The sequence below is a fragment of the Lepus europaeus genome, chromosome 16 (genome assembly GCF_033115175.1).
Source record: "Lepus europaeus isolate LE1 chromosome 16, mLepTim1.pri, whole genome shotgun sequence".
Classification (NCBI taxonomy): Eukaryota; Metazoa; Chordata; class Mammalia; order Lagomorpha; family Leporidae; genus Lepus; species Lepus europaeus.
This window is the reverse complement of record NC_084842.1, coordinates 6,806,495-6,827,125: the sequence shown is the minus strand read 5'-3', so window position 1 is coordinate 6,827,125 and position 20,631 is coordinate 6,806,495. Positions and strand designations below refer to the sequence as shown.

The 20,631-nt window shown below is 37.1% G+C and overlaps 1 protein-coding gene across 1 annotated transcript in view; it reads left to right on the top strand.

Moving 5' to 3' along the window:
• Positions 1-20,631, top strand: part of KCNU1 (potassium calcium-activated channel subfamily U member 1) — a 148,132-nt gene that overhangs the window by 41,589 nt on the left and 85,912 nt on the right. The window contains exons 11-17 of the mRNA XM_062213820.1: positions 12,849-12,954; positions 14,042-14,124; positions 15,266-15,335; positions 15,762-15,914; positions 16,138-16,250; positions 16,573-16,644; positions 20,482-20,571. Of these exons, the coding sequence (XP_062069804.1) occupies positions 12,849-12,954; positions 14,042-14,124; positions 15,266-15,335; positions 15,762-15,914; positions 16,138-16,250; positions 16,573-16,644; positions 20,482-20,571 (687 nt within the window). The remainder of the gene's footprint in view (positions 1-12,848; positions 12,955-14,041; positions 14,125-15,265; positions 15,336-15,761; positions 15,915-16,137; positions 16,251-16,572; positions 16,645-20,481; positions 20,572-20,631) is intronic.

The following is a 20,631-nucleotide window of genomic DNA, read 5'->3' as shown; positions in this document are numbered from 1 at the left end:
TATTAATATATTAATATATTAATATACTATATTTATTTATATTAATTCATTATATTATATTATTATATTATATATCATTTTTATGTAATATAATGCATATTATATATTATTTTATATATTATAGTATATGACATAATACACTATATAATTTTATAATTATATTTTATCATATATTGTATATTATATTTTATTTATGCTTTATGTTATATGATATTCTATATATGAAATATGGAATATTATATAAATATATAATATATTGCACATTGTATTTATATAATACATGATATATTGCATATTACATATTATATAATGTAATGCAATATTATATGTAATAATAATGTATTTATATATGATATATACTATAATGTAATATGGAATATGATATTATAGATTGTATATATACTGTATAATATGTATCATAAATATATGATATTCTATATAATACATAGAATATCATATATTTATATTATATGCTATATAAATATATATAATTATATGTTGTATAATATGTATATTTATATAATAAAATATATATTATATATAAAACATAATATATAATTAATATTGTATAATTATATAATTATATTTATAGTCTATGTATAATTATAATAATATAATTATAATATAATGATTATGTATTTATATAATTTATATAATATAATTATAATATTACATTACAATTATAATATAATATTATAATTATATTATATTTTGCATTATAATTACATATTGTAAGTAGATGTTACATATTATATAATATATTATTTAATATATAATGTATACCATATATAATATACATTAATATGTAGCACACAATATATACTATATTAAATATATTATATATGGTGAATATATTACTATATATCTATGACATATTATATATTATATAATAGATGTAATATATAATACATTATATAATACATATATAGTAAATGCATTTAGAATATGTATATGTTCTTATTACATAGCACCTATATAATAATGTGCTATGTGATTATATATTATATGTACAATATATATGATATATGATAATAATGAAATTATGAAGCTTGCTAATAAGATTTCCCAAAAGAGTGCTGGGTCTCCTTTACTTCATTTTGTATGATAAAATACTATAAGACAAGGCCGGAGCTGTACCGATCTGAAGCCAGGAGCCAGGAGCTTCTTCCGGGTCTCCTACGCGGGTGCGGCCTGCTTTCCCAGGCCACAGCAGAGAGCTGGATTGGAAGAGGAGCAGCTGAGACTAGAACCGACACCCACATGGGATGCGGGCACTTCAGGCCAGAGCTTTAACCTGCTGCGCCACAGCGCTGGCCCAGAAACTCTTCAGTTTTCAAACAGAGCTAAGAAGAAATATAGAAAGCCCAGAACTGCGTCTGAACAAAAAAAAAACCATGAAATCAGAGAAAAAAAAATCACTTCTGGCCCACAACCTATAACACAGGACCTCAAGGTCAAGATCCAATTGAGGATGCAGCTGTAGGAAGCTGCGTTCAGACTGGAGAGTGATTTAGGAGGGTGCGTCTTAGATGCTCCTGGTGAGGCAAAAAGGATTTCTAATGTGGTTGGTTAATGGCATTCTTCCCAGCAGCCTGATATTCTCAAAGTAAAGAGAGTTCTGTCTCCAAGGAATCATGCGTATGACTTTCTGGGCATGACATGAACCTAAGTAAGATTTACAGATAGTTCCCCATGCTTTAAACGAGATTTCCCTGGTCTAAGTCCTGTCAATTTGGAGTAAAAGGGTCAAATAAAGTTCAAAGTGAACCAAAAAGGTCTTTGGGGCCCAAAGTGGCACATAGAGGAAATCAAGCAGACGACAGTCCTCAAAATATAAGCATAGGACATTGATTGGGAACAAAGAAGTACTCAGAGTGTCAAGCACAGAGCCAAGAAACAAAGAATGAGAGCAAGATGAATGAGTTCATGAGGACAGACCTGGCGCACAATCAAACATTCCTGCCCTCTGAGGAGTCTAATGACGGTACTCCAGTGCATCTGGAATTTCTGTAGAGAAGAGATTCCCAAGCAACCTCCATGACTGGCCTTCCTCTTACTGCTGCAAGTCTCGGTTTGCAAGTGTCCCACCTCTGCTGGCTTCAGAGTAGCCTGTTCTGTTCAGAGAGCTTCAGATGGCGAGGCAACCCCTGCCCACATCTAGACCTGCTTTAGATGACGAGATTCAGGACTTTGATGCTGCAAAGATGTGAGGTTCTGGAGGGTGAGAGTATCTTGAACAAGGCAGGGATATGACTTCTTATGGCCGGGGCAAAGACTGGGGTGGATGTGCTTAAAGATGGACCGTAGCAACGCGAAGTCTGTTCTCCCTTCTACTGCGTCTTGGCCCATTTCTCCCAACAAAATATGCACAAGTCACAGGATACCAGTTATAGTCAGCCCACATCGGCCAGACAGCTGCTGTGCTCAGTCTCTGAGAGTCACGAACCACTACATGTGAAAATCAACTACTCTGGTGGAGAATCGGACCCATGCAGCAGGCAGCTTTCCAGACCAGCCTCGGTGTATGTTACCATCTTGGATTCTGTCACCCAGTGCGGTCATGTAAGTGACTCCAGCAAAACCACTTGGGTCAGAAGTATCACTCCACTGAGCTCAGTTAGAATAAAGAGCATAATAAACAATAGCTTCTTGTTGTTTTACACCATGAACATCTTGCAAGATTCTATGCGCAGAGACAACTGATAAACACATTATCACATTTCATTTCTTTCTGTGGTTATTTATTACTTAAATAGAACACTATCTAAGATATATGCTATGCTATAAAGTGCTATAAAGTTAAAGTATTATATTTCTTTAAGTCATGTCACTGATTTGCATACAACAAAAATTAACTGAATTAAGCAGAAAGGAATCTATAAATACAAGTAGGAATTATACATTTCCTAAAGCTTCCAGAAGAAGTAGATACCTAAGCTTAGAGTAGACTACACAAGAAGGAGTAGTGACAGCATGGTGCTTTCTTCCTTGAGTAACTTTGTTATTATTGTGTATGAGTACATAAACGTTGCATTTACAGTCATTCATTATATTGAATGTATGATAACATAAATTGTACTTGTGCCACTTTTCACAATAGAATTTTAAAGATGAGAACTTTCTAGAATTGACAAAAGGGACTAGTTCTCAGATTGGAAGCATACCATAATGTTGATCAGGATAAATGAAAATAATGTGAACATGAGCTTACTTGAAATGTGAAAATCAAAACACAGTGATGGGGAGATGCATGCGTGTGAGTGTTGATATAAGACAAAAGAGATGCCTAATTCAGCCATTGTTAGGGGGAGGGGCAGATCAAGACAGGTATCCAGAAGGAAAAATCATTCAAGAAAGTAATGCATGAACATAATTTACACATCAAATAGCAAAATGCTTATGAAATATTTATTCCTTTCCTTTCCCCCCAGTACTACTCATCAGAGGTAATTTTGCTGTAAGATCTTGCCAAATAAATATTTCTCCTAACTTTAAACATTTATTTTGTCATTTTTGATTCCTCAGAAGTAGGCAATATTTGTTAAACGCCAGCTATTGCACACATGCCACCTCCTTCCCATTATTCAATATAGTTACCTTAAAATTTGTATTATACCAGCAGTCAGTTTCTGTATCACTAGGGCTAATAAATACTTCTTCCTGTAGATTCAACTAGTATATTATGATACACTGTAATATACCATACATTTCCTCAAAATTGTTTAATACTTAATGATTGCCTCATGTGATGCCTTTTATATATTAAATATATCGTGTATCATATTTATTGCATTACAATTAATGATTCTATCTTCTCCAAAAAGTAAATAATCCAACAGAACAAGAGTTCAATGAAAAACTTTTAAAAGGTGCACGTGGGTTAATGAAGTATAGAGAAATAAACTAGAAATTCTATTTAGTTTTAAAATAGCAAGGAAATAATTAAGCGCCATGTTTAAACTTGCTATAGAAAATTAAATACAATTATAATGCACATTTAAATGCAAGGTTATAAAGTGAACAGCCATGTAATCACCCCTCAAATTAAGAAATATTCCAGTGCCAGCGTATAAACAAAACCTTCCTCAGTTGCAAGCCTATATTTATTCCTTAGGAGTAAGCTCAGCTCTGGCTTTGGATCTAATACATTTTAAATTGCTTTTTCTCTTATGCTTAGTTAGAATATTAATTTGTTTCAATTATAGACTTACATAAATGGGATACAAATTTATTTCCAGCAATATGATGACTGGAAAACCCACTGACACTGAGCTGTCTGCAGCCGCCTTGTTTCCATCACTCTGCACTGTGGCATTCCACGACGTGGATACACCGCCATTTTCCTCAATCCACTCTGGGGTTGTTGGCATTTCCCCACGTGCGCGGGCAGCTATGGAGAAGGATGCTATGTAAATTCCTTTAGATGTATCCATGCACTGGGAGTAAAATTTCAGGATAATCAAGTTCAAATGTCTTCCTGCAATAAGATGGTCAGTTGTCCCAAATGGTTTTGATCACCTGTGCCTCCACTAGCAGCTGTGAGAGTTTTTATTGCCCTGCTTATACCCTTGCACTTGGAAATGTAACTGCATTCTACCTAACACTTACAATAGCATTTTTTAAAAAATTTAAGCCATCCTTGTACCCTATTTATCAGCTATTTGAATTTTCTCATAAAATAATTATTAAATTATCTTGTCCATTTTTATCCTGAATGACTAACCTCTTCCTTATTTCTGTAAGATGATGCATTAAATGAACCTATATTGGCTATACACAAATTCTAATTAAAGTTCAAAATCTACCAATTCAATTTTATACCAATTTAATTGAGTTATTCTCATATTTAACCATTTTTCTCAGCTTCTTCTTGCATATTTGGTCTTCCTTCCCATTGTAACTATTTTCCTTCTTACCAAATAGCAAATCCTTTATATTTTCTTAAAAACAGATCTGTTATTGTTTTAATGTAAAGATATATTCATTTTCCTTATAGTCTTGAAAAATAATTTCATTGAGATAGTTATAAGCTGGGAGTTGTTTCCTTAAGAACCATGAATGGGGCCGGCGCCGTGGCTCAACAGGCTAATCCTCTGCCTTGCGGCGCCGGCACACCGGGTTCTAGTCCCGGTCGGGGCACCAATCCTGTCCCGGTTGCCCCTCTTCCAGGCCAGCTCTCTGCTGTGGCCAGGGAGTGCAGTGGAGGATGGCCCAAGTGCTTGGGCCCTGCACCCCAGGGGAGACCAGGAGAAGCACCTGGCTCCTGCCATCGGAACAGCGCGGTGCGCCGGCCGCAGCACGCTCCCGCGGCGGCCATTGGAGGGTGAACCGATGGCGAAAGGAAGACCTTTCTCTCTGTCTCTCTCACACTGTCCACTCTGCCTGTCAAAAATAAAAAAATAAATAAATAAAAATTAAAAAAAAAAAGAACCATGAAAGTATTGGTCCAGTTAGTTCTGACTTTCGCTGTTGCTATTAAGAAGATAGTTGAACTATGAACTCTGGTGGACTTAGTATGAACGTGTTTTGTGTACTTACTGTGATGTGCACATGGGTTTTTAAAATTTTTTAAGGTAAACAGATTTCATGTATTTCATATATACAGATTTAAGAGCATAGTGATACTTCCACCCTATCCCCTTCCCACACGTGCTCCCATACTCCCACCTCCTTCCTTTCTTATTCTTTTTTAAAAATTTTTACAATGATCCACTTTCAATATATTTTATACTCATAATATTAACCTCACACTAAGTAAAGAATTCAACAAATAGTAAGAAGAAAAAAAAAACTGTTCCTCAACAGTAGACAAATGCTGTAAACAATCATTGAATTTCAAATGTCAATTTTGCTCATATACATGACATTTTGTATGCTATTAGTTACCACAGATCAGGGAAAACATATGTTATTTGTCCTTTGAGACAGGCCTATTTCACTAAGTATGATGGTTTCCAGTCGCATTCCTTTTTTTTTTTTCCCCCAAAGGACAGGATTTCATTCTTTTTATGGCTGAGTAGTATTCTATAGTGTATATACATATGACATTTTCTTTATCCAGTCATCAGTTAATGGACATAAGGGTTGATTCCATATCTTAGCTATTGTTAGTTGAGTTTCAATAAACATTGGGGTACAGATAACTCATTCATATGCTGACTTCATTTCATGTGGGTGAATTTCCAGGAGTGGGACCGCTGGGTCATACGTAATACCTATTTTCAGCTTTCTGAAGTATCTCCAGATATCTCTGTGTTAGTTTACATTCTCACCAACAGAGGATTAAGGTATCATTTTCCTCATGTCTTCATTAGTAGCATTTATTGTTTTTTGATTTCTGTATGAGACCTACTTGTGGTTTTGATTTGCATTTCCCTGATGGCTAGTGATCCTGAGCATTTTTCCTTTGCTTTGATTGCCTGTGCTTCTAGGATCTTTTCCAAGAAGTTTTTGCCTATGCCAGTGTCTTGCAGAGTATCCCCAGTGTTATACTCCAGCAATTTGGTGGTATCATGTCATAGACTTATATCCTTGATCCAATTTTAGTTAATTGTTGTGTAAGTTGTAGCATACAGGTCTTGTTTCATATTTCTGTACCCAGAAATCTAGTTAACCAACACTGTTTGTTGAAGCGATTGTCCATTTTCCAGGAGTTGATTTTAGCTCCTTTGTCCAAGATTAGTCGGTTGTAGATGTGTGGATTGATTTCTGGAGTTTCTATTTTTCCCCACTGGTCACATGCCAGTACCAGGCTGTTTTGATTATAACTGATTGTGGTATGTCTTAAAATCTGGTATTGTGATGTTTCACGCTTTGTTTTTGTTGTTCAAGATTGCTTTAGCTATTTGGGGTATCTTATGTTTCCATATGAATTTTAGCATCATTTTTTTCTAGATATGGAAAGAATGTTGTTAGTATTTTGATTGGCAGCACATTGAATCTGTAAACTGCTTTTGGTAGTATGCACATTTTGATGATATTAATTCTTCCAATTCATGAACATGGAAGATTTTTCCATTTTAGGAGGTCTTTTTCTATTTCTTTAATTTTTGCATTTTTCATCATTGAGATATTTCAACTTCTTGGTTAAATTGATTCAAAGGTATTTAAATGTTGTGTAGCTATTGTGATTGGGACTGCTCTTTGAGTTCTTTCTCAGCCATGGCATTGTCTGTGTATATTGAACCATCCCTGCATACCAGAGATAAATTCCGGTTAACTCAGGTGAGTCCTCTTTCTGATGTGTGTTGGATTCCATTAGCTAGCTAGTATTTTGTTGAGGATTTTGGCGCCTATGTTCATCAGTGATACTTGTCCATAATTCTCTTTGTTTTATCTCGTGCTGGTTTTGGAATTACGGTAATGCTGGCTTTATAGAAGTAAGTTGGGAGGATTCTCTCCCTTTGAATTGCTTTCAATAGTTTGAAAACAAATGGAATTAGTTCTACTTGAAAAGGCTGGTAGAATTCAGTGATGTCTCTATATGGTCCTGGGCTTTTTCTTTGTTGGGAGGATCTTAACTATTGATTCAGTCTCCATGTTGGTCAGGTTTTCTATGTCTTCATGACTCAGTTTTGGTAGATTGTATGTGTCCAGGAATCTATCCATTTCTTCTAGATTTTCCAATTTGGTGGCATAACTGTTTGTAGTAATTCCTAATGATTCTTTTTATTTCTGTGGTGTCCATTGTTACATCTTTTTCAACTCTGATTTTTAATAATTTGGGTCTTCTCCCTCTTTTTTGGTTAGTTGGGCCAACGGTGTATAAATTTCATTTAATTTTTCAAAAATAGCAGCTCTTCATCTCACTAACTTTTTTATTGCTTTTGGTTTTAATTTTATTTCTCTCTAATTTTAATTATTTCTTTCCTAATACTAATTTGGGGTTTGGTTTGTTGTTTTTTGATGTCCTTAAGATACATTTATAGCTCATTTTTTGATGCCTTTCCAATTCTTTGATGTAGGCACTAATTGCTCTAAACTTCCTTCTGAACACTGCCTTTGTTGTATCCCATAAGTTTTGATATGTTGTATTGTCATCCAGAAATTAGAAATTTTTTATTTCTCTTCTGATTTCTTCTATGACCCACTGTTCATTCAGGAACATTTTGGTCAGTCTCCATGTGTTTGAATATATCCTAGAAATTCTTAAGTTGTTAATTTCCAGCTTCATTCCATTGTGGTCAAATAAAATATATGGTATATATGGTATGATTTCAATTTTTTTTATTTGCTGAGACTTGTTTTATGGCCTGGTATATTGTGTATCCTAGAGAAAGTTCTGTAATTCTAAATAATTGGTATTTTCTGATGTTAAGAAAAATATCATTTTGGGGGCTGGTACTTTGGTATATCAGGTTAAGATGCTGTCTGCAGTGCCAGCATCTCATATGGGCATCAGTTTGAGTCCTGACTGCTCCACTTCCAATACAGCTCCTGCTAATGCACCTGGCAAAGCAGCAGAGGATGGTCTAAGTTCTTGGGCTCCTGTCACCCTTGTGGGAGACCTGAATGAAGTTCCTGGCCCCTGGCTTTAGCCTGGCTCAGCTTTGGCCATTAGTAGCCATTTGGGGAGTGAATCACTCAATGGAAGATTTCTCTCTCTCTCTCTCTCTCTCTCTCTCTCCACCCCCTCTCTTTCCTGACTTTCAAATAAATAACCTTTTTTTAAAAATCATCTTTTTAATATATTTTCTAGTTTTTTACTATTGGTATAGATAGCACACAATTCACTTTTGTGTATCAATCTTATATTAATCTACACACATTCCTCTATTTTTTTCTGCATTCGTATTAAGGGACTCTGCATAAATAATCACATCATTTGATATGAAGACAGTTTTTTTCTTTTCTCCAACCCTTACTGTGAAATTTGTATTTTTTTCTTACTGTACTTGTTGAAACATCAGATAATCCTTTTTAAAATAAAAAAAAAATCTTTGATGATAAAATTATATGTTTACTTCATTTTAAAAAAACACTTCAATATTTTATCATCAAAGATTCTTTTTTATTTTAAAGATGTTCTTTATTATGCTAAGGAATTATCTCCTATCCAAATACACCATGAAATATATTTATTCAATATGAAGCCACCACTTTCAGTGCCAGCATCCCATATGAGCACTAGTTCAAGTCCTGGCTGCTCCACTTCTGATCCAGCTCTCTGCTATGGCTTGGGAAAGCAGTAGACAATGGCTCAAGTGGTTGGGCCTCTACAGCCACATGGGAGACCTGGAAGAAGCTCCTGGCTCCTGGCTGCAGATTGGTGCAGCTCTGGCCATTGCTACCATCTGGAAAGTGAACCAGTGGATGGAAGACCTCTCTCTCTCTCTCTCTCTCTCTCTCTCTCCCTCCTTCCCTCTCTCTGCCTCTCTGTAACTCTGCCTTTCAAATAAATAAATAAATCTTTTTAAAAAAATAAATAAAAATCAAGAAATATTATTTATATTATTTATAAATAATATTTATATTATTATTTATATTATTTATAATTATTTAGTCTATGACTAAATAATTTTGGACTCTTAATATATTAATATATTGTATTGCATTAGTATTTTTGGAATCATGGTTATCTTGGTTTTCTTCTATTTGCTGAATACTATTACATATTATATGACTTTGAAATATTTCACATAAAATGAAATTATTTGCTTGTTGCAAACCTGTAAAACAATCTAGGACTAGTGGTACTATAAATTTTGTTTGATTTTTTTTTAAATAGTCAACAATTATATGAAAAAATGTCAGTGTCACTAATCATCAAACTGAAACCACAAGCACAAATGCAGATCACAAAGAGGTGTTACCTCACCCTAGTTAGAATGTTAGTTAGCAAATGGACAAAAGATAACAAAAGTTGGTGAGGATATGGAGAAAGGGGGATGTTTATGCGTTGTTGGTAAGAAGATAAATTATTGTAGCTATTTCATAACATGGTAGGATTGTTTCTCAAAAAGGTTAAAATGGAATTACATGATTCAGCCATCCCAATGCTTGGTATTTATCCAAAATAAATGAAATCAGTATACTGATGATGTGTTGGCATTCCCACATGTTTACTGCAGTATTGTTGACAATGCCAAGATATAGAATCAACCAAGATGTCCATCAAAAAGTAAATAAAGATGTGATACCCATACACAATAGAATTCTATTCAGTCTTTGAAGTCCTGCCATTCGTGTTACATGATACTTCATCACAGTTGGATAGAAGCAATACGTTTCAAGAGATCTATTTTCCCACAAGGTGACAATGATATATTGTGTTCTTGAAAAATGTTAAGCAGATGTTATGCACTGCTACCACAAAAACGGTGACTGTATGAAGTATTGTGCTTGTTGGACTTAATCATCCACAAAACCATAATGTTTTACATAATAAAAGTCACGTACCATTATCTGTCATTTTAAAATGTAAGGTTTCTCACTCTGGCCTCAGAATCAGCCCTTAAGGCATTCAGATACGGCTCAAGAGCCCATGAGAGTATTTTAGGCATGGAAAGCCAAGACACTCTGGAAAAAAAAAAAGAAGACCTAAATGAAAGATCTCTGCGAGTGAGATCCCAGTGGAAAGAACGGGGCCATCAAAGAAGGAGGTACCTTTCTCTGAAGGGAGGAGAGAACTTCCACTTTGACTATGACCCTGTCGGAATAAGATCGAAGTCGGCGAACCCTAAAGGCTTCCATAGCCTTGGCAACTCATGACTAGAGCCTAGGGAGATTACTGACGCCATAAACAAGAGTGTCAAATTGTTAAATCAAAAACAGGAGTCACTGTGTACTTAAGTCTCATGTGGGATCTGTCCTTAATGTGTTGTCCAATGTGAAGTGATGCTATAACTAGTACTGAAACAGTATTTTTACAGCTTGTGTTTCTGTGTGGGTGCAAACTGATGAAATCTTTACTTAGCATATACTGAATCGATCTTATGTATATAAAGATAATTGAAAATGAAAAAAAAAACTTGGTGTTAAATTGGAAATTGCATAGAAAATTAATCAATTCTTAAAAAAATATCATGTAGGATCTCTGTCCTTAATGTGCTGTACATTGTGATTTAATGCTATAACTAGTACTCCAACAGTATTTTTCACTTGGTGTTGCTATGTGGGGGCAAACTGTTGAAATCTTTACTTAATATATACTAAATTGATCTTCTGTATATAAAGAGAATTGAAAATGAATCTTGATGTGAATGGAAGGGGAGAGGGAGCGGGAAAGGGGAGGGTTGCTAAGTACATACGTTTTGTTTGGTGTGTGTGCATGTGTGTGCGTGTGTGTGTGCGCGCGTGTGTGCGTGTGTGTTTCCTTTGATTTTGTTTTGGTTCTAAGCCAACCTTCAATTTCGTTCTTTCATCCTTCCAGAATTAGTTCTGCTAAAATCTCTTTAGTAATCTGTTTTGCCTAAGTTTTCAAAGCTGTTGGCACATGATTGTTGTCTACTTCATGTTCTACATTGACTTTTCCTGGAAGCATTAAATCCTCTTCATTCAATCTAAGTTATTTTTGTCTCCTTTTTTATCTCCATCAATTTTACCAATTTTGCTTGTTATGATATTTTTCAAAGAACCAGCTTTTGATCTTGTTTATTTTCTCTGTTCTTTTGTTTCTCTATTTCATTTTATCCCACCCTTGTTTTTATTATCTACTTCCTTCTTATTTCTCTGGGTTTATTCAAATATTAGTATCTAAAGCTATCAATCTCACCCAAAACACTGCCATTGTTGTGTCCAAAGTCATATTTAATATTTTAAAAATATTTTGTTTCTAAGAACAATTATAAGAATCATTTTGATTTTTTCTTAGCCCACAATATTTTAAGTGTCTAATTTTTATAATTTCTAAATATGAGGGATATTTTTATTTATCTTTTGGTTATTAACTTCTAATTTTATTATACTGTATTCAAATATCACCATATGGACAATATATTTTGTAAAGTGTTGAAACTTTCCTTCTTGGTTAATTAATTATCACCTTGGTAAATATTCTTGGGCTACTGAAAATAACTAATCTTTCTGAATGTTGGTTGAAGAATTTATAAATATGAAACTTACATGCTTGATTTTTCTGTTTAATCTGTTAATAATTGAGACATACTGAAATTCTTCTTCATAGTGGCATGCATCAGCTTCTCCCTCCAGTTTTGCCATTTTTTCCTCATGTATTTTATTACAGTAGTTGTTTTAAAATGCTGTGTATTTTCAATTAGTTCTCTTTTTTTACTATGTAGTGAACTTCTTCACCCATAATATTGCATTTCTTAATTAGCATTCACTTGTTTCTTCACGGGAATTTGACTGAAAGAGCCTGAACTAAATGCCTAGCCTTGGAGTTAGGTTAATGGCATCAATATCACCTAACCACCTGGATTTCTTTTTTTTAATTAATTAATTTATTTGAAAGTCAGTGTTACACAGAGAGAGAAGGAGAGGCAGAGAGAGAGAGAGAGAGAGAGGTCTTCCATCCCCTGGTCCACTCCCCAGATGGCTGCAACAGCTGGAGCTGCGCCGATCGGAAGCCAGGAGTCAGGAGCTTCTTCCAGGTCTCCCATGCGAGTGCAGGGGCCCAAGGACCTGAGCCATCTTCTACTGCTTTCCCAGGCCACAGCAGAGAGCCGGATCGGAAGTGAAGTAGCCGGGACTAGAACTGGCACTCATATGGGTGCCGGCGCTTCAGGCAACAGCTTTATTTGCCACAGGGCCGGCCCCACCACTTGGATTAATATTGGAGGACAGATGTTTCCCAAAAGCATGGGTATTTAGAGCCTCTTATGAAATGCACCAATGAAGTATAGCAACCTCTGAGTGCGAGTCGGCATTCTCTTCTCCTTTTCGCCCAGGTCCCCTCCTTCTTTGGAGCTGGAGACGATATTTAAGTGCAACTTGGCCTACACGACTTTTATCTGTGGATCTGCACTGAAGTGGGAGGATCTGAAGCGGGTTGCGGTAAGGCCTCGATCTTTCCCTCCTCGAAGCTTCCTGGAGCTGCAGCACTTACGGTGCTAAATACACGGCTCTGTCGCAAGGGTATTGCTCCAGATTCCTTAATTGGGGAAAAATATTGACTTCATGCACTTCAGAAACTGATCAGAAAGGAAGTGCAGTAATTAACCTCCGAATCCTCATGGTAACTATCACGCACACCTCCACGTTTCCCCCACGTGTGTTTCAATTATTCATTTCATTAAGTTCTCTGTTTATCTAGGGCAGTTTTGTTTTCTCAGCATAAGAGACATGCAAAGTTATGGATAGAAAATCTGTGTTTGATCATGCCCCCCCATCAGTGTCTCCTAGTAAACACACTAGTGTGCCTTCTGAAACATGAGGGAGACTAACAGGAATCCTGTGAAGATTGGAACTAAAAATAACGAGCCACAGCCGACTCTCTGGAGACAGGTTTCGTTCAAGATCAAAGACAACTTCCTGTCATGTTCTAAGTTTCGCAGAATCAATACACCCAAAAGTTTCAGTTTAAAGCAGAGATCCATAGAGTCAATATAACGAATTGAAGCAGGAAAAAAATGACAGATCCAGCACAGTCTTTCTCTTTCTTGCTATTTAGTACTATAAGATCGTTCAATAACTTCCTAGGCAGCTTAAGATTCAAAATCCACATTTTTGAATGACTGCTTGCTAAGCAGGCTCCCACTTGTTCTACGCACTGCTGTGCTGAAAGACAAATACATATACAGGCAGTTTCTTTAAAAGGTTTTATTGCTCATTACTAGACATAAAATGATTGTGATGGACAGGAGGAAAAGTGTGACTTGGTACTTTTCCTATTTAAAACTAAGCTTAACATCTACGTTAGGGACATGGTGCCCTGGTCCATCAGCTATAGTCCTCACAGGTCTTGCAACAGTAACAGGACTGATACTGGTGTAAAAATACGCTGATCACAACTGCTTCTCAAAAGCATTCCCATTCTTGTTGGCAATTCAGTGACAAAAACCATCAGAGAACCCAAAGGGGGAATGCTAGAGCATTACCCATGTAATTAACAAGATGGCTTCTATTTCGTCTTGAAGAGCAGGTGGAATCTGCAGAAGCGTGCCTGATCATAGCCAACCCTTTGTGCAGTGACTCACATGCTGAAGACACTTCAAACATCATGAGGTAAGAAGCTGGCACTGTGTTTCCAGAGATTCCACTTCTTCTACTTCTTCTGAAATAAAGCCAAGTGCAGAAAATGCCATCTACGGCAGAACGAGTTTCATCATATTCCATAATTCTGCTTCCTATTTGCCTCAGTCCCCTTCTGAATAGGCAAGCAGCTGCAAAGCCCCCTGACTGTATACGTGCTCCTCTGTGTATGTACCCGAGGTTTCAGTCGATAGCACAAGGTGTCTTCAAAAAGTGCATGGACAATGTGCATTTTAATCCCATTTTTTTTCATGGGGTACCTCATAGCTGTCTGGATTTTTAAAAAAGCAATTGCACCAATAACTGGTTGCTATTCAGACAGCAGCAGTCAAATAATTAAGATCTTCTCCTTCTCAAAAATCAAGATGACATTTGGGAACTCTATTAGCACAAATTATTTATTGGGATTGTTTTTCAGTCCTGCTAGGGAAATTCCAGTCAAGGTTCAGGATGCTATATATTCAAGAATGCCAGAGTTGGTATCATCACCTTTAATTGTGATTGGGAATTTGGCTTGTGGTGATAGTCAATGATGATTGTGATGGCAGAGGAACTGTACACAACCCAGATGAATTGTACACAATCCAGATGAACATCTGTCTTCCAGAACACAAATACACGTCTTGAAAATGCTTCTGCAAACAGCAAGGAACAGCCAAAGCATGTAGTATCATGCCTCACACAGTAAATATGAGATAGATATTAGTTCCTTGGTTTCTAAATGAAAAAGTTGAATTACGCAGTCTGTGAGCTACTTCAAGCTACACACAGCAATTAAACTTCCATTGTTTCCTGTAATTGTGTTTGGGTTTGAGGGCTAAAACATGTGAATCTGTTTATTTCTTCCCAAGAACTGTCCCCAGAAGACCACGATCTTTTAATATCAACATCTGACTTTTCAGTAGATCTCATTTACTAACTCAGTAAAACAGTACCACTCTGCAGTGTATGTTATTCAACTGCGTATTTTTAGAAAAGAGCATAGGAATGAACTGTATAATATGTTAAGTTTTCTTATATTACCCACACACCAATTTAACTTGGAATTGAATTATATTACAAAGACACTTGGCTTCATGTGCATTGCTAACGAGTGCATTTGCAATTTTTATAGGGTACTCTCCATCAAGAACTATTACCCCAAGACCAGAGTCATCATACAAATACTTCAATCCCATAACAAGGTATTATAACATATTAAAATTTTCAGACTCTTCCTTTTTTAGTCTATAAAACGCTGTAAACCTTATTACTATGTAATGAGTCTACAAATGAAAAGTTTTTGCCAATTGCAGATGAAATTTGGAGTCTCATTAAGATTGTTCATCACTTAGAGTATAAATTGGAGGCAGAATTAGTGGTCTAAGCCATCTGACCTGATTCTGCAACTCCAGCTTTTTATATTTTTATTTTTTTTTTAATTGGAAAGGTTGGCCACTAATCACTTTCAAATGTTGCATTTGTTTTTATCATCTCCATTGTTCTGGGCACCAGTTTTGTGCCCAACAGTAAAATATAAGCGATTTCAAGTAAATTAAATGAAAGAAAAATACCCCCGTCTAAACGAGCTTTCTTAAGGTATGGTTGACCTACTTTCTCCCACAAAACAGGTCTACTTGCCAAAGATTCCCAGCTGGAACTGGAGTACTGGAGACAATATCATCTGCTTTGCTGAATTAAAGCTTGGATTCATCGCCCAAGGCTGCTTGGTGCCAGGCTTGTGCACCTTTCTAACATCTCTATTTGTTGAGCAAAACAAAAAGGTAACCTTGTAAATTGATTTTGAATCTTGACTCTAACCTGATGTCAAGACCAGGTTTAGAAAAAAGAACTTAAGGACAGAAAGTGGTCCTCCAAGAAATGAGATTTGGCTCCTGCTTGAACTGGCAAGGAGACTAATTTGCCACTTCATGTAATGTAGAACTTCATTGAGAGCATCCCGTATCCACACGAACATGCTATGTGTGGCGTGATTCTGTATTGCAGATCATTCCTAAACAGCCCTGGGAAAAACATTTCTTGAACGGTCTGAAGAACAAAGTTCTAACTCAACGTCTCTCCGATGATTTTGCTGGAATGAATTTCCCTGAAGTTTCCCGGTAAGCTGATGGGAAATTCTGTCCTTGTTCTTTCATTCCACACTGGTCATCAAGGGCTCACCATAGAGTGGACTCCATTATAAACACTGAAGATAAAATCGTGAGTAGCTCAGTCTTTGTGGCACAACTTCGTCCCCGGCCCCACTGGCATACAGGCTGTCAGTTGTTTCAGGTGGATTCACGTGCAAGTGAGAATTCCTTATTTGAGAGTTCCTTCTCCCTCCTCTACACTCTGGGATGCTCCCTGGCATGGTGACATTTTGGTAAACCAGCTCCCCGTCCTTCCTCTCTTCTCACACCTTCTTCTTGTCCTTCTTCCTAGGCTCTGCTTCGTGAAGATGAACCTCATGCTCATAGCCATCGAACACAAATCTGTCTTTCACGGTGGTTACTGGTACCAATAAGGCTTCTCATCTCTTCAGTTATTTTTTGAGGAGACTCTTTATCATTAAGACTTTTCCAAAGATTCAGCCATTGCTGGGCTCTTTGCCATGTGTTGAGAGCCAGCCACACAGACATGGGGCTCCCACCACTGTGGTGCACTGTGGCTGTCTCTAAGACTGGGGTTGGAATGGCTCATCTGAGGGGGTAAACACCAGGCCATTATTCCAGTTACCCTGCCCCAGTTTTCTCTCATGAGCATGGGAGAGAAGAAATGGTCCCCTTCTCAGATCTGCTCTTCTTAACAATATGACCAGATCATGTAAGTCTTGGCCCTAAAATAAAACTATGAAATATAATAGCCTCGGATAAGCTGCAAAATTTTGCAAAATTGAGATTACATTGGGCCACTGGACAAAGTCTGCTGTTGATAGAGTGGAGAAAGGGTTAGAGGTGACCTTATCAGTACACCAGTGTGTCCAGAGAATGCATAAGTCATAGTATGATAAGTAAGAGAAGTCATGTCATAAAAAAGAAAATCTATGACAAAAAACCTACATAAACATAAAAGGTAGGAAATGGAGCAAAAGAACAAGAAATAGCTACAACAACACTTGTGCAGAGACAAAAGATGCTGAAAAATAAGAAAAAGTGGACTAAATGGGATGGGGAGCAAGAAATGCTATTATGTTGGTTCATGTGTGTTCTTTAGTAGAAAACTAACTCAAGCTAGAAACTGACATCCACAGCCTAGATTCTGATCTGGAATTATGATTTGCCAGCCCCATGGCTTTGGAGAAGTGCTCATCGTTTACAGAATGAGGAAGTCACGTAGATTAATCTCTAAGATCCCTTCCACCTGAAAAGCTGGCATCACTGAGAATCCTAGAATTATAGTGAAACGTTAACAATTCTGCCATATTAAATGATATCAGATGGGCCATGAAGGAATGATTTTATAGAAAATGATTTTATATGAAATTTATATGGAAAGAATAAAAGTCCTATCTCACTAGAGAAGACGTAGACAAAAAGCTGGGCAGAAAAAAATCAGTAGGATACTGCAGAAAATCGTTAAGGAGAGAATAGCAAGTAGGGTTATTTGGCTGGTGAAATTCTATTTAACAAAACTGCCATGCTCAAGAAAATCTCACAGTGTAAACCTATGCATATTGTCATCTGCACAAACGGACTCTCTTCTGGAAACAGTTCATGTACAATGGGTAGGCTTACAATCATAAGCCAGAAAGTTTGGGTTTCAGACTGACCTAGCTCTTGATCAAGTTTCAGTAACATCTTTAGCCATCAACAACCTGTGCTATGCACCGAATTTTTTTTGCAAACTTTTAAAAAGTCATATAAGTTCTACAACCCCATTTCTGACCTGGAAAAAACCTGTTTCTAAAGGTGGGGCCTTAGGATTTTTCAAGTGCCCATAATATATATTTAGTTTGTTCAGTGGCATTTGGAAACTACTGGATCACATATTCTTAATATCTTTCCAGATCTAACACACCAGATTTCTGTAAATTGTATTAAGATGACTGTTAGGATATGATAGACCAGAAACAGAAACATTTATTAAGCAACTAATGTTCACATACGGTCAAGAGGTCTTGGTGCTGTTTACCACAGAGCACCCATCCCTCCCCATCAAAGAGGGACAAGTTCCAACACAGATTTAACTTCGATTTCTCATTGAAAAGTCACATCTTTAAAAGAGACTGGTTTAGCAAAGACACTGACTACAGTCTCTCAGAAGACTGCTACTTCATGGAAAATATTGCTATAGGTACTGTACAGGCATAGATTCTTTAATCTCACACAACACTATGACATGGGTACAGTTACTAGTCCCATTTTATGGAGACGGAAGCTGAGGTCCAGAAAGATCAAGTAATTTTCTCAAGTTCACAGGATCCCCAAATGGCAGAGCTAAGATGTGAACTCAGACAGTCTGTCTCTGGGAGATATACTTCTGATCACCATGTTACTAAGCAACCACAATCATTGTTGATGTGTGGAAGCCTGGACATGTTCCCTAATCGATACACTTGAAAAGACCAAGACTTGCAGAAGTACAGGGTAATCATAAAGAATCATCTTGGGCAATTATGTATCACCTGCTAAGGGATGCAACTGCAGCTGACCTCAGTGGGAGAGCGTTCTGAGTTTGTCCCGGTGGCAAACCATTTCTCCAGGAGAGCCCCTGGCTGAGCTTTATGAAGGAGACTGTCAAATAATAATGCCAGACCAGCATAATCCTCAAAAGACATTCATATCACCTCTCAATGCAACCAGATATATTGTCGTTACAATATCTTCATAGCTACATATTTGACAAAAGTTCTAAGAACACCTCCCTGCCCACCCACACACACGAATCTTTAAAGCAGAAAAGGAGATATGTAAGGCACAATTAAGTATATGCTTGCTAGTTCGTAAACATCAACCAATGATATTTAGGGGGTCAAAAATCCACGCTCTTTCCCTCTTGAATACAAATCCAAACATTCCACTCATTCATATCAGTCAGTAAACATTCAGAAAATGCCACCCATTGTGTCAGGAAATAATACACCTGAACATAGCTGTTCAGCTCCCTTTAACTCTTGGCATAGGGCTGAAGAGTTTTCATTGTACAAGCCCTTTTATTTCTGTAAGGACTTATTAACATTTGCAAATGTTTTTGGAGTATCCTAACAACAGAGTAAGTTAAAAACTGCCAGAATTAGGACTTACCCTCATTCCAATGTGAATATAAAAAGGGAGTGACATTTAGAGGGAAGAAGTACGTTCATTGTGCCCTAAAGCAAACCAAAAAATGAGGTTATGTTCAGACCCTAACGGAGGTCTGAACAAAAGGAAATAAAGAGGAGAGACCTTGATAAACACGGAGAAATGTAGGTCACTCAAAAAATCGTAGTGGAGTCCTGCATCAAAGAATGTCATGGGTAGAAATTTGTAATACAACCTTTTCAAGCACAGAATCCATAATAAAACAGAAAAGCAAAATGTTCAATTAATGTAGAAATAGAAAGAAATTGCATGGCTGCTGCTCTCAAAAATCTTGCAGCCTACAGGAGCACAATGAAAGCCAAAAGCAATGTGAACCTTCAAAAACTATGTAAATAGGCTGGCGCTGTGGCTTAACAGGCTAATCCTCCACCTTGCGGCGCCGGCACACCAGGTTCTAGTCCCGGTTGGGGCGCCGGATTCTATCCCGGTTGCCCCTCTTCCAGGCCAGCTCTCTGCTATGGCCCGGGAAGGCAGTGGAGGATGGCCCAAGTGCTTGGGCCCTGCACCCGCATGGGAGACCACGCCGGCCGCAGCGGCCATTGGAGGGTGAACCAACGGCAAAAAGGAAGACCTTTCTCTCTGTCTCTCTCTCTCACTACCCACTCTGCCTGTAAAAAAAAAAAATGTAAGTAAACAAAATACACTTTTGGATCCATCTGGTTAATTAGCTATAATTTAATTTGAAATGGCAGGTGACCACAAGACCTAGAACAATGTGGTCCTGGACTACTTGTCATGTGATAGCCTAAATTAGCAAGGCGGGATTCACCTGGATTGATTGGACCATCTTAGATTCTCGACACAACCAGGCAGGAACGGCCCCTCCCCTCAGCTGCACACGCAGCTCAGCAGTCAAGTTTCCGGCAGCAATCAAACAAAGGATCAAATGTAGTGAGATTCACATTTTCCACTGTGTTTGACAGTAAAAGGAGATTGAATTCTATTAACTCAGCAACTTAGAGAACCCCACTGGTGATGACAGAGTGAAATACCAAATCTTGTCACAGATATTAGAGGGGGAAATGACTGTATTTTTATTTTCCATTTCCAGTGGCTTGATACTCAATCCCCCTGCACAAGTTAGGCTGCGTAAGAATACATTAGGGTTCTTTATTGCTGAATCTCCAAAAGAAGTCAAAAGGTAATTTTTTGATTACTTTTATGGGGAAGAGGAAGCACTAAAGCAAATAGAACTTAATGG